At 34.3% G+C, this 17931-nt stretch overlaps 2 protein-coding genes across 4 annotated transcripts; one reads left to right on the top strand and one right to left on the bottom strand.

Annotated features, from left to right (window-relative positions):
• Window positions 1-333: 333 nt before the first annotated feature.
• Window positions 334-9055, bottom strand: LOC140988187 (AP-4 complex subunit epsilon-like). Its single transcript, XM_073457163.1, has 11 exons — window positions 8389-9055; window positions 6994-7179; window positions 6476-6691; window positions 6282-6392; window positions 5466-5663; window positions 5233-5364; window positions 3977-4033; window positions 3608-3724; window positions 3301-3378; window positions 2267-2410; window positions 334-1560 (listed from the first exon to the last, which is right to left on the bottom strand). The coding sequence occupies exons 1-11, from the start codon at window positions 8953-8955 to the stop codon at window positions 523-525; spliced, it is 2844 nt and encodes a 947-aa protein (XP_073313264.1). The 5' UTR covers window positions 8956-9055; the 3' UTR covers window positions 334-522.
• Window positions 9056-12922: 3867 nt separating this feature from the next.
• On the top strand, window positions 12923-16056 carry LOC140987464 (uncharacterized). 3 transcript variants are annotated; one of them, XM_073455979.1, is made up of 4 exons: window positions 12923-13410; window positions 14496-14763; window positions 14846-15025; window positions 15187-16056. In XM_073455979.1, the coding sequence occupies exons 2-4, from the start codon at window positions 14542-14544 to the stop codon at window positions 15793-15795; spliced, it is 1011 nt and encodes a 336-aa protein (XP_073312080.1). In that variant the 5' UTR covers window positions 12923-13410; window positions 14496-14541; the 3' UTR covers window positions 15796-16056. The 3 variants fall into 3 exon arrangements, with proteins under 3 accessions (XP_073312080.1, XP_073312079.1, XP_073312081.1); XM_073455978.1 differs by having other exon boundaries at window positions 12924-13342; window positions 15187-16053; XM_073455980.1 differs by having other exon boundaries at window positions 12924-14763; window positions 14835-15025; window positions 15187-16055.
• Window positions 16057-17931: the final 1875 nt, after the last annotated feature.

The following is a 17931-nucleotide window of genomic DNA, read 5'->3' as shown; positions in this document are numbered from 1 at the left end:
GTGAATGACACATATATAGAATATCTGTTTCACAAAATTAACCCTTGAAACCGTCTCACATGACTTTTTGTGTTTTAAAGTATTATGCACATACAATATATATTATATGTACAACATTAGCACACACACAATACATATGCCCTATTACTAGTTTACAATCAATCAATACTTTATTCCCGTCATCCAACAATTCGAATCAAACGAATGGTATATCGTCTAAGGGAAAAAAATAAATCTTCAAAATGAGGACAAGCGACGTTTCTGTTGTAATAATTTTAAATCAGTGGCAAAACGTTGAACAAAGCAACGTTTCTACTGCCTCAAAAAATTCAATCCTCGCTGTACTTTCTACTCACAGTATCCTCTCTAGTAAACAATACAAAGTGCACCTGATTTTTGTCAACACAAACAGGGTTTTAACCAACTCGGCTCTGGTTTTCTCCGAATCTGCTCATGACTCATGGCAAAGAACCTAAATGATTCTTCCGCTATCGATCGGTGCACAAGATTTGGACACAAAATTTACCCAAGCAAGTCTTTAAATAAGTTGGGATTTTGACCTGATGGAGTCACTCCCATTTGCCTTACAAATTCATCCTTCTCTAACGCTTCTTTTAAATTTGGCCCTTTGTTCATCTGTTGTGTCAAATATGCAACTGTGCTGCCTGCAAGACCATTTTTGTTGATCATATTTGCCACAGGATTGGGATCGTTGTCGCTCTGTGAAGTCAAAGACATGTCTTCAAACAGAGGCATAAAATAAGGGGCCTCAGACGTCCCAACTCCAGCAGTAGTTATTAGGGTCGCTTCTTGTGTTAGATCCAGAAGACCTTCTAATTGCTTGAATGGATCTACAGATGGTGCACTACAGGTGACAGATGGTTCACCCAGGTCCAGCAAGTCTGGAGGTGGTTCAGATGATTTTACACTGGTAGCATCAGACGATTTTACACGAGTTTTATCTGCGGTGTGATGCTGAGTTTTCAAAACCTTCAGGCTATGAGGCTGTTCTCTATCAGATTTTGAAGCACCGCCAAATAGTGATGCCGCTAGTTTTTGTTTTTCTGGAGAAATCTCAGGCAATTGCTTTCTCGAATCTTGAGAGAAATCACGCGCTTTTGTGCTTGAACTGACAACTGAATCATGTTGAGTCGCCTCATTCTGAATCTTGACAGCATCAGTGATAAATGTAGATGGTGCAGTAGATGAGAAAGTGGGCCGGCCCCACTTTTTCTGAACCCCATCAAGTCGTAACTTGATTTCTGATGACTCGGTGTTAGAGGCAGAGGGCACAGATGTAGCAGGTTGCTGAATATCTGAAATGTAACCTGGCTCTGGTACTTGAACAAGCTCCGTGGAGGATGGATGTAATGGAGGTGGTTTTGGTAACTCATAGGGCTCGAATCTAAGAGTGTGTGCTGAGGATTCTTGATGCTCTTGAGTTGGGAAATTGCTAATATTTGATATTCCGATACGTTCATTCTCAGGGATGTATGGCTGAGCACCCTTTTCCAATGCTTGTTGGACATATGCATCGAGGAACGGAAGGTTATTGTCGATCTGCAAAGATTTGACAAATTTTATGATCAACTAAAAGATGATATCAAAACACGATGCAGGGAATGGACTCAGGTAAACAGGAACCCATAATTTGTACTAGCATTGATATATGATGAGCAAGGCAAAAATTTCCGCTGGCATAATTTTGTTTCTTCCCATAAAGAATCCAAGCTCGTCATTGGCCCAAAAAAATCATAGGAAAACAAAACTACAAATCCAATACATTAATTACCAAATGAAATTATATCCTCGTAGTCGCTGTAATTTTTCACTATCATTTATCATAGATTATTAGAAACCACAACAGTGAATTAATTCAAACTCTGAGACTGCAGTTTAAACAGATTGGATTTAGCTTGTTATAATTAGTCCAACTTTTGGAATTGTGTACAAAAGTACAACAGTCTCTAAGAAACTGCATCAAGGCAGCAACAGCCAGGATATGGAGAGCTATTACAGGTTGCCAAGACAATCAAAATGACAATTTGGCAGGTCCATTATTTTTGGCGCAAATAGATTAACACAGTAACAACTTGATATAACAGCTATTGTCCTGCTTTAGTCACTACTAAAGAGAAAAAGACAGAACATCAGGTTCGAGTTTCGTTGCAAATCAGACCTCCTAATTAAATTGTGTGTATATAAACAAGGTCCATCCAAAATAACAGGAAAAGAATTAAAAGTATACTCTAATAGTCAGCATTACCTCAATTTCCTCACAAGTAGAGTCCATTGGCAATATATTCACAAGTGCATGAGCATCTAAACCAGTGACTTCTTGAAGCTCATATCCACGCTGCTGCAGATCAGTTGAGTTTGACGCCAACATTTCTTCAATCAATGATTGGCACTGCAGCAAGCAAGAGGTTACGGATCTGGAAACCTATTCTAAATCAATTAATTACAGTTGGAATTGAAGAAACATAGCTACGTCTCTAATCCTCAGAGCTACTCCCCCGGACACATCAAAATCATTATACATCTATAATCAGAACAAAAAGTCGCATGGCTAAGTGCCCTTCTACTAAAAAATGTTTTCCTCAAACACAAAGTGTCAGTTATTTGACAGTCTCGAAGAAAAACATGACAATCCAAGCAGAAAAAGGGCCCGTAAATGACCATAATTTATTATGCATGAGCACTCTTTCTGAGTTTCCAAATCCGGGTAAATTTTTAACCTCTCTAGATAGGAGAGAAAGATGCAAACCACTCTCCACCGGTAACATATAAACCTTGGGAACACCATTTTATGTGAAGTTAATTTTTAAAATTGCCAAAACTTCTGACACAAGTTTCACCAGATTTTTTTCAGAAAAGAAAGGTGAGAAGCCGAATTACATAATCCTCATTTACAAACTATTTGAGCACCATGTTGTGTTACATATATAGCAATTAAACAAATAAACCAAAAAACACAAAAACCCGCTGATAACAAAATCACCTACTCTTTGTTCATGTTGATGGAGTTCTCATTCTCACAGGTAAATCATCAGTAGAAGGAAGAATCAAAGAGCTGTGACATGCACTAAATAGTGTGAGAAAGGACTAAGGAGGCAGGGATATGCATAAAGATCATCATGCTGATGAGTGATGACAATGTGTCTTGTATAGGAATTTACTCTTAGTCCTACAGATGGAAGCAAGCACAACAGACAAAAAATTCAACCTAGATTTTAATTTTTATGTAGTTGATTATACAATAGAATGTCAAAGCAACCACACATGATTCAAAGTACCAACCTCAGGTAACATATCCACCTTCCTACCAGATGCTATTTCAAATGAATGTATCTTCATAATCGCCGTTACTGCATAAGCCTTCAAAACAAGGAGAAAACAACATGAATTGAGTGATAGAAGTATCAGCAAATTAGCGAAACAAGACAAAAACTATTGGGAGAAAAGGCGCTTCAGAAAAGGGAAGCTAATAAAGGAGTCTCACGGCCAAAAAGCAAAGCAATGAGACCTAATATTTTTATTTTCCAAAATTAAGTATACTATAAACAAAAGATTCCCGAAAGACTATAAAACAAAACCAGATGCATACTTTGACTGTGTCATCGGTTGAATGTGCCTCTGCCACATCACGCAACTTCCCAGAGATATATGAAGCGGAATACTTTCCATCTGCAGTCCCATACTCCCCTAAGACCCAGCAAATGACCTGACGAACAAGAAAAGGATGACAGAGGCAAGACATATCCACAATCAGTACTCGACCATCCAAAGAGAGATAGAATGAGTAGAAAACAGAATCAGAAAAACACAGAAAATTATATATACACTCAGAGAGGGAGAAAATACAGAAAAGGGAGATGGGAAGATCCAGCGAACAGATCACCAACAAAAATAAAGCAAAAAATATTTAAAAAAAAAAAAAAAGAGAGAAGATGGACGTAGATGTCATAGAACATACTTGAAGAAAAGCGGATGGAAGCTTTGGCTCTCCCATTATTCCAAGGTACGACTCCACCTGCACAAATAAGATAATTCTGATTATAAATGATAAATGAGTGTAACCATAATAATCAATTTAATATGATTCAACTGACTGTCAGTCTAAGCAGTGGACAATATGAAATACTTTCCATAAGCAGCAAAATTATAGTTAATAGCTGGAGAAATCAAAGAAAGTGGAGTGTCACAAAGATGTCTGACGCTAAAAACACTCGAGCTACCAAGCTGCGCCTAAAACTTTAAGGGAGACAAAAGGTTGCTTTCAATTTAGAAATTTAAATTAAATCACACTGACATCATCGATTCTTTTGGTGTCCCAAGCCCTCAAGCCTGCGGGAAAGCATCCCTTGAAACTATGTTAACACTGACCGATCAAACTAAATCAACTGTTTAGAAAGACATAGTCAGTGGTTTTTATGAAAGTGTCTTGTAGTTTACATTTATAAATCAATCACAATTTTAACTTCCTGCTGATGCAGAACAATGGCATTAAATCTTCCTGATTTTATCCCCACTATCCTTGATTCCTCTTCAAGACCAGACATAAAGGAAGGCCAAAAAAGTTCAACAAGATTATAGAGATTGTTTATGAAAATGAAGTCAAGGTAAATCCGGACACAGTTTCCTGATTGGGACGGTATTCCAAATATGGTCATACATCACGTACCAAAAACTGGTAAGCTCACAATGTAACTTTAGTATCTAAACCCACATGATTAGTAGTGTGACACAATAAACTAGTAAGATGATTGAGTAATTTGGGCTCAATAGTTATTAAAAAGTCACAAGATACATTTTTAAAGACTTAAATGGGATAATGATATTTCAAGTTGACGACTTTCCATCTGTGATATTCTCAAAAGAAGAAGACCATTCGCCTCCACTGAACATATCCATTAAACATAATAATCTCACCATTACAAAAAAAGTACATAAAATATAATTTCAACATGCATATTGCATGGGAATAACCTAAATAATCTCGTCATAATCTCATGCAAAGCTACACGGTGTTTTCCAAGAATGCCAACAAGTCTTGTGTTTAACAAAATAGAAAATGCTGAAAGGTAAAAGATAAATAGCAAACTGCCAATCAATAAGAACAATCATTTCAATATGCAAATTGTTCTTGCTAACTAAAATAGAACACGGTTATTTAAAACAAATACAAGTACGTGCACCCGAATAAGAAACAGATTCATAGAGAAAACATACAGCAGATGAAATAAGCAAACTATCTGCAGCGCCGTCGTCCTCTCCAAATCTTTCTGCTATTAGCTTCATCAAATTATGTGCAACTTTAGCGTCAACCACGTCCCCTGCATGCTCAAACACTTTATTCATAGCCTGGAAAATAAAACATGACAAAGAAGCAGAGAATTAAAAACCACTCAAAATCAATAGCACGTGAGGACAAATCAAGCAGCAGTACAAGTCCGTATGATTACCTGTATAAACCATTGGTTGCTCGGTGCAAATTGCTCAGCAAGTTCGACACATCTAGATGCTATTTCAGTTTTGTAATGGTTATCATTGATGCTTATCATGTAATTTATCATACGGTCCACAATTACTTCTACATTCGACGACTTGGTCATTTTGTAAAGCAGTTCAAATGTCTTGCGCTTTAGGGTGTCATCAGGGTCCTGTATCATGAAGCATGCCAGAACTTAGAGCAAAGTTCAAATGAAACACTAGATCAATCAAAACAAACCTTCTAGCACATAAATACTAAGTTAAATAAAAGATGTGTGGCCAACTATTCTTCATCATGTGGAATAGACTAATCCCATAAAGCCCAACAACAAAAAAAAAAGAGGTTATACAAATTAGGTACCAACTGGCAACTAAGAAAACTACAAAAGAAAACCGTTATTTTTTTCCCAAATAACGAAAATCATTTGCACAGGGGTTGTTATTCAACCTTCGTCACTGCACATTGTGAAATAAGTTACATATAGTGTGAAGATGCATTTAGAAATGCTCAATTGTTTTTCTCAGACTTATGCCCTTATCCATTAGATAAATTTGGAAAGACACATTTGGAGGATACATCTATTACATTTATTCTAAAAAGGTACCAGGAAACAGAGAGCATCTCTATTTTACATTCAGTACCAACCAGATTCAATTGAATAAGACCACTGAGAAAAGTTAGAGCATGTAATCTGAAGAAATGGACCAATACAACCATATCTTTTCCTTGAGGTCAAATAAGAAGTTTCTCCAGTCCATATGGCAAAAAATAAAATGGTAAGTCTCACCTCTAAGCAATCAATGACAGCCAGTTGGTGCTGTTCAGCAATTTCAGGGCTTATCTTTATCAATCGACTAAGAGCATCAATACCGAGATATTTCAGATTGTGGCTATCACTCTGTCCATTGGAGACAATTAGTTAAATAATATCCAGAAATAATAATACAGAATGGTACCATCAAATGTGTTCAGAAATCATACTTTCAAAAATTTTGATATGGCATCAGCTGCGGCTTCGAGCAACTTTGGATTGGGATGCAACGAGGAAACACAGCAAATGCATTCATAAAGAATAGCGTTCCCAATATTAGTCGTTGAGTCAGATTTTCTAATGATGTCACCAACCATAGTATACATTTGTTCACTGGCCTTTTTGTCACCACTACCGAGAACAGACAGAATTTTCAACAGTTTAATCTGTGGAAAGATCACAACCTATATGTTTTAGGAGAATAAATCCGCAAAACGGGAAAAATGCAGGCCAAAAGGGGAGCTCTTGGGGGTTAAAATAAAGAATCAACAAGTCAAAAAGAGAATCCCAGCATGAAAAAGGTAGACGAGCAACATTCCGAATATACTTCAAAGAGGCATGCATTAAAAGGACATCAATACCGCGACAAAGAAAACTGGCTATTAATACTAGCATGTGTTGTGATAGAAAAAAGAAATGTATAAACGATAGGAAGAGACATATGGTGACAAACAAAATCAGAACTCACCTGAATGAACGGCGCGTGCATCTGATGATAATCATAACTCTTTGGTAATCTGCGTTCAGCTAGTTGCTTGAGAATGTTTACAAAACTAACAACCAGATCTTTATATGAATCAACATCGGTCATGATAAGATCAAAAAGTGGGCAGAGAGTTGCCCCCATAACACCAGGATCATTGTCACAAAGCCGCTACAACAACACTATTTGTTCAGAAAACAGAAATTTTGACTTTCAGGAACCGACAATATTTCTCTCTGAATGTGCATATGTTATGACGTCTATCTAAAATAAAATCATCATGTACCATAGCACTCATCATATATTATAGACAGAGACATCAAACGAGTATTTTCTAACATCAATATTTTGTATTCGGACAATGGTGGTGAATATATTGCACTCACGAATTTTCTAATTCTCAACGGTATATCTCATTTTACTACTCCATCTCACACACCCGAGCACAACAGTTTCTCAGAGCGGCATCATCATCACATTGTCGAAACAGGTCTTACTTTACTATCTCATGCCTCCATTCCATTAACATTTTGGTCTCATGCCTTTGCTACTGCTGTTCATTTGATCAATCGCAAGTGAAAATTTTTTTGGTACAACACCCAACTATTCAAAACTAGTTGTTTGTGCTATCCTTGGCTTTGTCCATATTCCTCTCACAAACTTGTATCACATTCAAAACCATGCATTTTTCTTGGATACTATCTTACTCAAAGTGCATATTCTTGTTAAGACCCATCCACAAATAAAAATATATGTTTCTAGGCATGTCCGGTTTACTGAGTCAACCTTTCCTTTTGCATCATTATGCACGCAAAATGCACGTCAGATTCTACTACTCTTTCCACTTGGATACCACCATTAATAAAGGTCAACATTCCACCTCCAACCATATCACCATCTGAAGTTACCATTCAACGTGCGCAGTGTGAAGCTCCACAACAGTCTTTACTCTATCATATACACGGTCCTTCCAATCAAACTTCACACATCTACTGATCTCTATCCGCATATTTGTTGGATAAAACTAAGGTCATTTTTGTATTATCATTTTTATCACATGATGATTGTTATAAAAGAGATAGCATCACAATTTACCACTTAATTCAAATCATGCCCATCCGCATGCAACCAAATTTCAACAATTAATTTCAAGTTTATGAATCACATTCACCCAGTAGCATACCAAACATGCACTAAACACACCACTCGACTGTTGACAAGGAACATCTCTATCCACAAGTCTCAAGACTCTCAACTATTCTGGAAATAAATTACAAAAGGACAGCTACGTCACACAGAGCGTTATTGAACACAAATAAGTAAAACGTCAATGCCCACTCAAATCATGCATGTAGAGACAATTTTCTACACACGGATTACCTTACGGAAATTGGAAATTAGATGGGAAACAGATCCAGGAGCCCTCTGATAGAACCTGTGAAGAGCCATCACAGCCTTCCTCCTCACTGCCTCTTTATGATGCCCCAAAAGCTCTACCACTAGCGGCAACACCACAGGAATAGTCTCCTCGTTAATCAACCGACAAACCGCATTCAATGCCGCACAAACAACCAAATAATTATCACTCTTCAAGTCCTTCTGTATCGTATTCACAATCAATATAATCAAATCATGATCCTCGTTCAAAAACAGAGTAACTGTTAAATACCCAGTCCTTTTCAAGAGCAGATTCTCATCGTGTGTCATTTTAACAGCATGAATGTATCCGAAGGAAGCATCATGACCCAGCATCTCCACATAGAGTAAGCGAATGAGGTACTCTTTGAGCTTGTATTTCGAGGTATTCGGGCTGGCTAATCGGGCTTTCAGCATCTCGATTTCTCGCAGAACAATGCGGTCTTCCTCAGCTTTGGATCGTGCTTCTCCAATAGATTTGATGAGGTCTAGGGACTCCTTAGACTGCCCGAATCCCCCTTGGGAGCCCATTGCGAGCTCCCGTCCGATCGTCTTTAGCTGCTCCAGCTTCTCAATTATCCAAAAGCGGAAATATTTATTGGATCTTACAATCTTTCAGGAAATCACATGCTTAGATTTTTTTGGATACCATGTATGAGCTTTGATGTCCAGATCTTAGGAAAGTTGGGTTTTTTTAAGTTTTAAGAGAAGGATCGATAAAGTTATAAAAGGTTGAAGTACATGTTTGGAAAACAGTCTCCCTATGCAATAGTGATTGACAAACCATTCTCCATGGGCCTAAGGACTTTGTGGGCTCGTTGCAAAACGGAAAGAAGATAAGATAATCAATTAGGTATATTTTGATACATTGGATAACTCTTATCCAACGTTTGATATCTTTTTAGAAAACTCATGATATTATCATGGGGTCGTGATAAATAATTTTATACAAGAATAAAATATCTTTTTTATGAAATATGATAATTTTAATTTAATGATAAAAAACACCACAAATGACTTAATTGCCCTCAATATATAAAAATTCTAAACTCTATCGTTCTCTCATTTCAATATATAAAAAATGATTTTTATAAATATCTGCTAGTAGATAGAAATTAAAATCAAATAAATATTTTTTATTTATTTTTATATATTATATAATATGATAATTATATAAATGAACTCGAGATAATTATATAAATGATTTTTATAAATCTCAATAAAATTATTAGTATCATTCGATTAATCTTAAAATTGATATTTTACTTGACTCACAAAATCAAGGACTCAATTATCATATTATATAATATATAAAATTAGGTAAAAATAAATAAATCATGCAAGAACTGTCANCACTCAAATATTATATAATAATATTGTATTTTCAACTTAGGAAATATAAGTTAAAGTGGTGAACAGGTTTTCGTGCTTTTTAATTTATAAACCTAAGTGCCATGATTGTGATTGATTCTTTGTTTTGAAAAGAGATTTAGATTGTCAATATCAAAGATCCATAACAAAGAACCACATATTTTTGTCTAAGATTGAGTGCAAAAGGTGTTGCACGATAAAAATAAAATAAAATAAAATAAAATAAAATAAAGTGTTTTAATGATTAGTTCTTTTTATTTTTTAAATATTATCTGCTGGCTTGCTTTATAATATTGGAGAGTTAAAGTACAGATTTCTATTGATTAATGTAGCCAAAAATCCTGAATCTTTGTTGCCGTCAAAATAATATCACATGGAAACATATGTAAATGTCTTCTTCATCCGACCTTTTGTGATCAAATTGTTTGCTCATTATTGAATCTTAGTTCGTCGAAATCCTACACACGAAATTAATCAAGAAACATATGACATTGAATAGGTCTGATCTTATAAAGAGAGTTATTACATAAGGCCGTTTTGAAATTATTTGAAATCCACTATAATGCATCGAAAAATAAGTAGTTGAATATTTGAAATTTATTGTCAAATTGAGTGACTCATTATTAAACAAATTGATTTGTTATCATGGATTTGATTCATCAATCCGAGTACAATATTCTAAGTTATTTATATCAAAAGATAAACTTGAAATTTTTGACAAGAAAACCTTCATGTAGTTTAATAAAATAAAATGAAATTTAAATAGACATCCTCCTCAAGAAAACATGATACAATTGATGGGTTTTTTTTTTTTAATTAGAAAGAAAGATTTAAAATGACTTCATATTAAAATGGATAAAAATTTACTATAATGATTCAAAAAATAACTGCTTAATATTTCAAATATGTTGTCAAATGAATTTACAGTTACACATATCTAACATCGAATGTTAAAACTAATACAGAGTAGTTTATAAACTCTAGAATGTTACACAACTCAATAGAAAAATATTTTGAAATAATACTCATATTGAGTTTATAACATAATATTTACCCAAACAAATCAATTGTTTTATTATTATAATTTAAAATACTTAAACTTCAAAACCATTAATCCAAATACTCCAAATCTCGTGTGGCTATAGCATAGATAGATTCGCTACAAAATATTGTTTTTAATTAATCGTACATTATTTATCACAAAAACTTATGTGAGACGGTCTCACGGGTCAATTTTATGAGATGAATATTCTATTTGGATCACATCTAAAAAGAATATTATTTTTTATGTCAAAAGTATTGATTTTTACAGTAAATATGAGTACTCATTATTTATTTCCGAATAATATTTTTAGGGGACGAAGTTACCGACACTATTATGTGTGTGTGATTGCATGTGTTGCACGATACTATTTCCAGAAGTCGGCTACCCTAAGATTTCTGTCCAAAGGCCGATGCAAAATATAATAACATAGTAGATGCCTTATATTCTTCATAGAAAAAACAAGTAAAATTCGATAGACAAGTGATTAAAGTAAATTCTGGTGAAAACTGAAAATTTTGTTGTTATTTTCGAAGGAAACGTGATCTTTCTTGATCCACCTTGGCGCTTCGGCGAATCATTGTAGAAGCCTTCGACTAATGGTTATTGCCTCGATGGGGAGGCTCGTTGTGACCCATTCCAGGGCTATGTCCAGGACTTGTTGGCCTAAAAGCATCTGTTTGAATCCTCTTATACCACTTCAGCTGAAAACCCGAGGTGGCGAATGGTTTAGGCATCCTGGAAGCGTGGACCGATGCAGGTGGTCGAACTTCCGGAAGTCGGGCGTTGGATGTCATGCCAAAATGCTGCTGCAAAAGTAAAAGGATCATACAAAGATGAGATAGTAAAGATTTTATCTTATGTGAAGGCATGAAGTATATTTGGTGCACTAAAAGCAAGAAATAATGAGGAGGCTTTGGCACCATTTGGGCTACTATTTAAGAGCATCGCAAAGACCCCACAAAGAGCATGCTGAGTATGAAGAACAACCAAGCTAAGAAGATCATTAAGAAGGCACGTGGGAAGCATTTCAATTTTCTTAAAGCAATTTGTGTATATTTTGATAATATTTATAATTTAATACTCATCATGCTTCACATGAATTTGTCGCATATTCGCTAGGGATGTGTTAGAGATGATATAATCATTAATTTAAAAATTCAAAATCATAAATAAAAATAAGAAATTGTTGATAAATTAAAGGGTATTTTAAGCAAACAAAAAATTACTTCATGACTTCATTCGGTTAGTAGATTGATTGTGCTCTCGTACTATATAATATATAGTAAATTTAAATAATAAAGATATTGATTGAGAATAATATGTAGGTTACAAAATATTAACTAAAATAACTTTTTATTTATTTTAGTTTTGAATTTACAAAACGTTAAAATGAAATCATAATACACTTATCATTTTTTGTTTTAAGTTTTAAGGCTTAAACTCCAACAAAAAGTGCCTCTATAAGTGTTCTTTTTCTATCCTCTATTAGTTTTAATTTTTACGATTTTTACTTTCTTAACCGGAATAAAATATTTATACATTAATTGTTGAGTAAGATTTTTTAAATTCGAAAGACATATAAACTTTTAATACTTTCTTTTCTCGATATTTCTGTAACTTTTTAAATTTATAGAAAACCGTGATATAATATAAAATATATGTAGTTTTCCTTTTTCTCATGAAAGATAATGGATTCAATGACATTATAGAAAGAGTATGCTAAAACATAATAGTGTTGAACTTAATGAATCTTTTTACATATAATATGAAAACTTTGTGGTCACAATAAAATTCACAAAAATTCTTGGGAAATGGTTTCATATATCAATTTTGTGAGACAAATATTTTATTTGAGTCAACTCAATACTTTTTATTATAAATATGAGTATGATTCCGTAAGATTATCTCATAAAAATCTTAATCAACTATTTATTTAAGAAAACGATATACTCAAATATATTTTAAACAAAATACCGCGAGTTATCGAGAAAAATTCATTTTCAAGTAGATAGATTTCCCGGTTGTCCTTTCAAAAGTCTAGTTTCCTATTATTATCATCGACTCATACTTCTATGCAACTCATAAGGATTGATTTTACTTCTTTCTTCGCCAATTATCAAGGCACCGTACAAATGATTGGTGTTTGCACAGGAAAGGTGCATGGTGGAGAATTGGGAATAAGGATGGGATAGTGGCGCTAATAGAATGTTGTTTGCTGACGCTAGGCGGCGGAGAGAGCCACGGGTAATGGGCCGCAATTTGTGCAGATGAATAGAACAAAATTCAAGGTTGGTGGATGCTGAATGCTGATCTCCTCTAAAAACGTGTCACTTTCTTGAAACGGCGACGTGTCGCTACTTCCTCCCCTTTTTCTCACCTTAAAAGCTTCAAGAATTCACCGTACCTTATCCCATAGGAAGGCAACTGCTATTTGTTAGAGGAAGTTCCCATTTGAGGCCTTTTCTTTTTCCAAAACAGGAATACCCACATCAGATAAACCAAGTAAATTAGTCTACTATTTTCCGTACTTTTTATATTTGTCGGTTAGAGGCTCATATTCTTTGCTATTGGTGAGAAGTTTGGCAAATTCATTGTGTGACTCTGTCTAAAGATAAGATTTTTATGATTGTGTCGTAAACCGGCTGTGTTTTGTGGAAGTATTTGATTCCTGTGTATTAAGAAAGGAAAATTGTTGGTTTACAGTTTTGTTTTTTTCTGGTTAGCAATGCAGGTACAATGCGGTTCCTAAAGGGAGTTTGGTTTTTATCAATATTTTGATATCATGCTTCTTGCTAGAGTTTTACTTGTTGGTTATCCTGTTTTCTTAGTCGAGAGTTAATATATGCTTGTAGTTGATGAATGAAGAAAACATAGTAGAATATGACTATACACGTAAGGGCCCATCACCAGGAAATCCTCTGAACATTAGCTCAATTTAAGGTGGAAGTTTTTGGAAATGATCTTGACTCTTTTTTCCCCCTGTAATCCTTTATTTATTGAACTTTAATGAAATGGGCCCTAGTAATGTTACTATGCCATGGTATTGGGTGACGGTTTGGTTTATCAGCCACTTAGTCACCATTTTGGCCACAGATATGGGACGTCGGAGGATGTATTTATGGATAATGTAATGATTTATAACTTTAATATTTTATAGAATTTGAATCAATGTTTGATGAAATAAAGATGTGTCATCTAATGTCTCATCTTTCAAACCAAGTGGTGCCTTAGTGTTCGAGAAAGAGATGACGAATCCAAGATATGTATGTACTACCATGGTTCAAGGACATGTAGTCTTAAAGGTCCATAAGCGTTAATTTGACGATGTCTATCGAAATTATTCACCTCTTGATATTACTTAGTAATCGTCTCGAAGAGCAGTATCATGAATAAACAAGTGTGGTTTTAGCTCATCATAATAAGAGGAGTCATACCACTCTCGATAAACGTATTTGCAGTTCTTACAACTCCAAAACATCTGTAGGGTTGTCTTAGGATCAATTGAGGGCATGATTAAGTTTTCACTGAAGTTTTTCTTGCTTTTTCTTGGCAGCAGAAAAATTTATGTTTAAAATCTTAGGTTCATATTCTGCATATGATATTTTTGCCATGCATACAATATATCTTATATGGACCTTTTCTATGTTATATGCAGAAGGTATCCTGAAAATGTAATTTAGTAGTGTGCATTTGCGGGTGTGATGGCATTTTTGTTCAAATTAGTGGCGATGCCTTTATTGCTGGTTATCCTATCTTTTCAATTTGGTTTGCAATGCATTTGCGTCGTCCTTCAGACGTGGATAGAACTGCTGAGAGCTGCTCTCTATCTTCATTTAGTAATACTGTGGCGGTCTGCAATTTGGGTAATATCAATATTATCTCTCCCCATGCGGGCAATTTCCGCATTGTATAAAGAAAAAACGGTAAGTTTCTCCCGCCTTGTCCTTATCGCAACACCTTTTTGTTTCGTGGGGTGTAATTAAAGCGAGAACAGCCACTCTGCAGCTACATATGCAACTCCACCAAGTGAGCACTGAACTGGAAGATGTTCTGTGGGAAAGAAGAGAACTGGAGAAACAACTCCATATGTCCATCAAAGAATGTAGAATGACTGATGTTATGTTAACAGAACTTAAAAAGGAACATTATGATGCCATTGCTCAGATTGAGCTCTTAGGTGGGGAGGTAAAATATTGATCCTCGCATTTCGATCCTAAATTTATATCTTGATTGGAACGATCTGCCTTGGACTCGAATTACTCTCTCTCTTTTCCATGAAACTTCTAAAACATCACAATTCTTTTTTGTGTATAGCCTCCTATAACTTTCTTGTAGTTGTTTATCAGGTTCGTGATCTGAAGGATGAAATCCGGAGGATAAAGGAGGTTGAAGGCAAATCGTTTTGGGACGATAAAGGTGTAGATGATGAAAAAAAAGGTAGTTATACAGAGAACAGCATAAATTCAAGAACATCATTGCCTAACCGCTATGGAAACATAAGCCACGATATGTCTCCAGAAATTATTCAAAATCATGACGTGAACAAACTTATGAAGACCCAGCCAAAAAGTCAGTGGCCTATTGAACAACACGCTGCCGATATTATCTCAAAGTGCAATACTGTTTGTGCCAAACAAAGGGATCTTGCTTTGTCCCAAAGCGTGTTAAGTGCAATATTGACGCTGCTAGTTGGAATGATCGTATGGGAAGCTAAAGATCCATGCATGCCTCTTATTTTAGCTCTTTTTGCTGTTGTTGCTATGTCGTTATCGAGTGTGGTCAAATTCTTCAGCACCATCCAAGACAAGCCTACACCTGATGCAGTGGCTCTCTTGAGCTTTAACTGGTTTATGTTCGGGATATTAATGTATCCAACATTGCCTATGTTTGCTCGTGTATCGAGCCCTATAGCTTCGAGGTTCCTGGGACGAACGTTTAATTGGCTCACTTCATAGTTTTCCTTCTTTTTCTTGAAAGGGCTTACTTCCTAGTTTTGGTTAAATGTATGTGCAGTTTGTTTAGGCCATTAGGTGTAAATTGTTGTAGGTATGTGGAATGTAGATTGTTGCTCTGTCTTGTTTTTTTTATCTTATAGATGTATGTAGCAACGTTGAGTTACTTGTACCGGATGTCTCGTAGATTTGTACTAATATTTTTTAGCAAGGTTCTAAAAAACGTGAAGCGCCCCGAAGCACGGATGTCGAGCTCCAAGTTTTTCACACTTAAGCGAGATTAGCACGGGCTTAAGCGTGAAAAAAAGTTTTTTATCTTTAGTGTAATTATAATTATCTCAAATTAATAAATAGAAAAAATAATACATAAATATAATAAATTAAGTCTGATGCATTAATTCTCATATTTATAAAAACATTAAAATCTCAAAATTACAATCTTTATTTGTTTTACAACTAGATCACGTTAAAAAATGTTAAATATTTGTCAAATCATTGTCAGACACGCTTAATCATAATTAAAATTAAAAAAATAAACATCTAAATTATAAACTTAATTTATTATTTTAAAATAAAAAAAACATACCTTGAAAATAAAAAATAAAAATAAAAAAATAAACAGATGCGATTAATTATGTTTAAGCACGCTTAATTAAACGTCTTAATTACGATTAATTCGATGAAACTATAGTTCGACCGTTTTTTTCCGCTTTTCTCTGAAGTGGAACGTTTTTGTCGAGTTTCAAGATTAAACGCGCTTAAACAGAGCTTAAGTAAATTTTTTAGAACACTGTTTTTCAGTGTAAAGGATACTTACTTCTTGGAAGTCGAAGAGTTCAATTATGCTTTAACGATGAAAAAGAGACAACTCCAATTAGCAAACTGGCATTTTAATAACTAATCGTTTATAAGTTTGGAACTCGGGTGAGTTGGATGTTTTAATTTGGGGGACGGGGCGAAAATAAGTTTTTCAAAAAAAAAAATTTTAATGATTTATGAATTATAAATACTAGCGTTTAACATTTACTCACAAAATAATAACAATAATGTCAATATGAATATAAATTTTATTATGTATCTTATAATTACAATCATATCCATTTTAGAGTTGGATTAGGCAGAAATTTTCCTGGAAATGTTTCGAACTTTATCCGCCTATTTAATATGATGAGATGAGCTTAATCTATTTTGACATGTCTATTTATTTATGGGCAAAGTTAAAAATAATTATTTCCCATACTTTGGTTCCAATGGCTTTGTAGTCGGTCTCGAAATCGGGCAAATTTATGTGTTATACTTGATGTTTTAAACAGTGTTATACTTTACTTACAAGCCTTGTTCACACAAATTATTAGAATTAAATTATTAAACATCAGATGAACAAAATATAATTAATCAATGATGAGGCATTTGATTCATCTTTTAGACGGAATTTGATTTCTATTTTTGCATTAAACAAATTAGGTTATTCTTGTTAATATAAAAATAGAATATTCAACCAGTTTTTCATGATTCAAAAATGGTTAATTATGTTCTTTATTAAGATACAATAGTCTTTATATTTTGGATGTTATTGCTTCATTTAATGAATCTCTGCAAACAAATATATGTACTAAAAGAAAATTAACTATTGAGCTTTCAGTTTACGTTATGGCACAAGAAATTGAGTCATATATTTGAAAAGAGAATAAGAAGACTAGTGTCAGACGAATTTCTCAAAATTCTAGATTACAAATTTTTTAATAATTGTATTAATTGTATAAAGAGAAAACAAATCAATAAAAGGAGATTTGAAGCAAACAGAAATTCATTTGTGTTAGAACTTATACATATTGATATTTGTGGATCATTCTCTTCGATTTCTTGGAATGGTTGACAATATTTTATAATGTTCACAGACGATTTTCCAAAATATCGCTTCATTTATCTCTGTCATGAAAATGCGCGGTCATTGGATGTGTTCAAAAATTATAACGTCGGAGTTGAAAATCAACTTGACTTAAAGATTCAAAGCATAAGATATGACCAAAATGATTAATACTATAGCAGATATGACAGTTCAGATGAACAAGGTCCAAGACTTGTTGCTAGATTCCTAGAGGAATGCGGTATCGTCCCACAGTACATCATGTCAGGTTC

The sequence above is a fragment of the Primulina huaijiensis genome, chromosome 11 (genome assembly GCF_012295235.1).
Source record: "Primulina huaijiensis isolate GDHJ02 chromosome 11, ASM1229523v2, whole genome shotgun sequence".
In the NCBI taxonomy this organism is placed as follows: Eukaryota; Viridiplantae; Streptophyta; class Magnoliopsida; order Lamiales; family Gesneriaceae; genus Primulina; species Primulina huaijiensis.
Note: the sequence above shows the minus strand (reverse complement) of the source record. Positions and strands in the feature narration are given on the sequence as shown.

Coding starts and splice junctions, on each gene's coding strand:
- LOC140988187 (XM_073457163.1), bottom strand. CDS start 8,955: ATGGGCTCCCAAGGGGGATTCGGGCAGTCTAAGGAGTCCCTAGACCTC. Junction 6,393..6,475: donor CCATATCAAAATTTTTGAAA/GTATGATTTCTG, acceptor TCCAATGGACAG/AGTGATAGCCACAATCTGAA. Junction 1,561..2,266: donor CTACTTGTGAGGAAATTGAG/GTAATGCTGACT, acceptor AAATCTTTGCAG/ATCGACAATAACCTTCCGTT.
- LOC140987464 (XM_073455979.1), top strand. CDS start 14,542: ATGGCATTTTTGTTCAAATTAGTGGCGATGCCTTTATTGCTGGTTATC. Junction 14,764..14,845: donor CATTGTATAAAGAAAAAACG/GTAAGTTTCTCC, acceptor GCCACTCTGCAG/CTACATATGCAACTCCACCA. Junction 15,026..15,186: donor TTGAGCTCTTAGGTGGGGAG/GTAAAATATTGA, acceptor GTTGTTTATCAG/GTTCGTGATCTGAAGGATGA.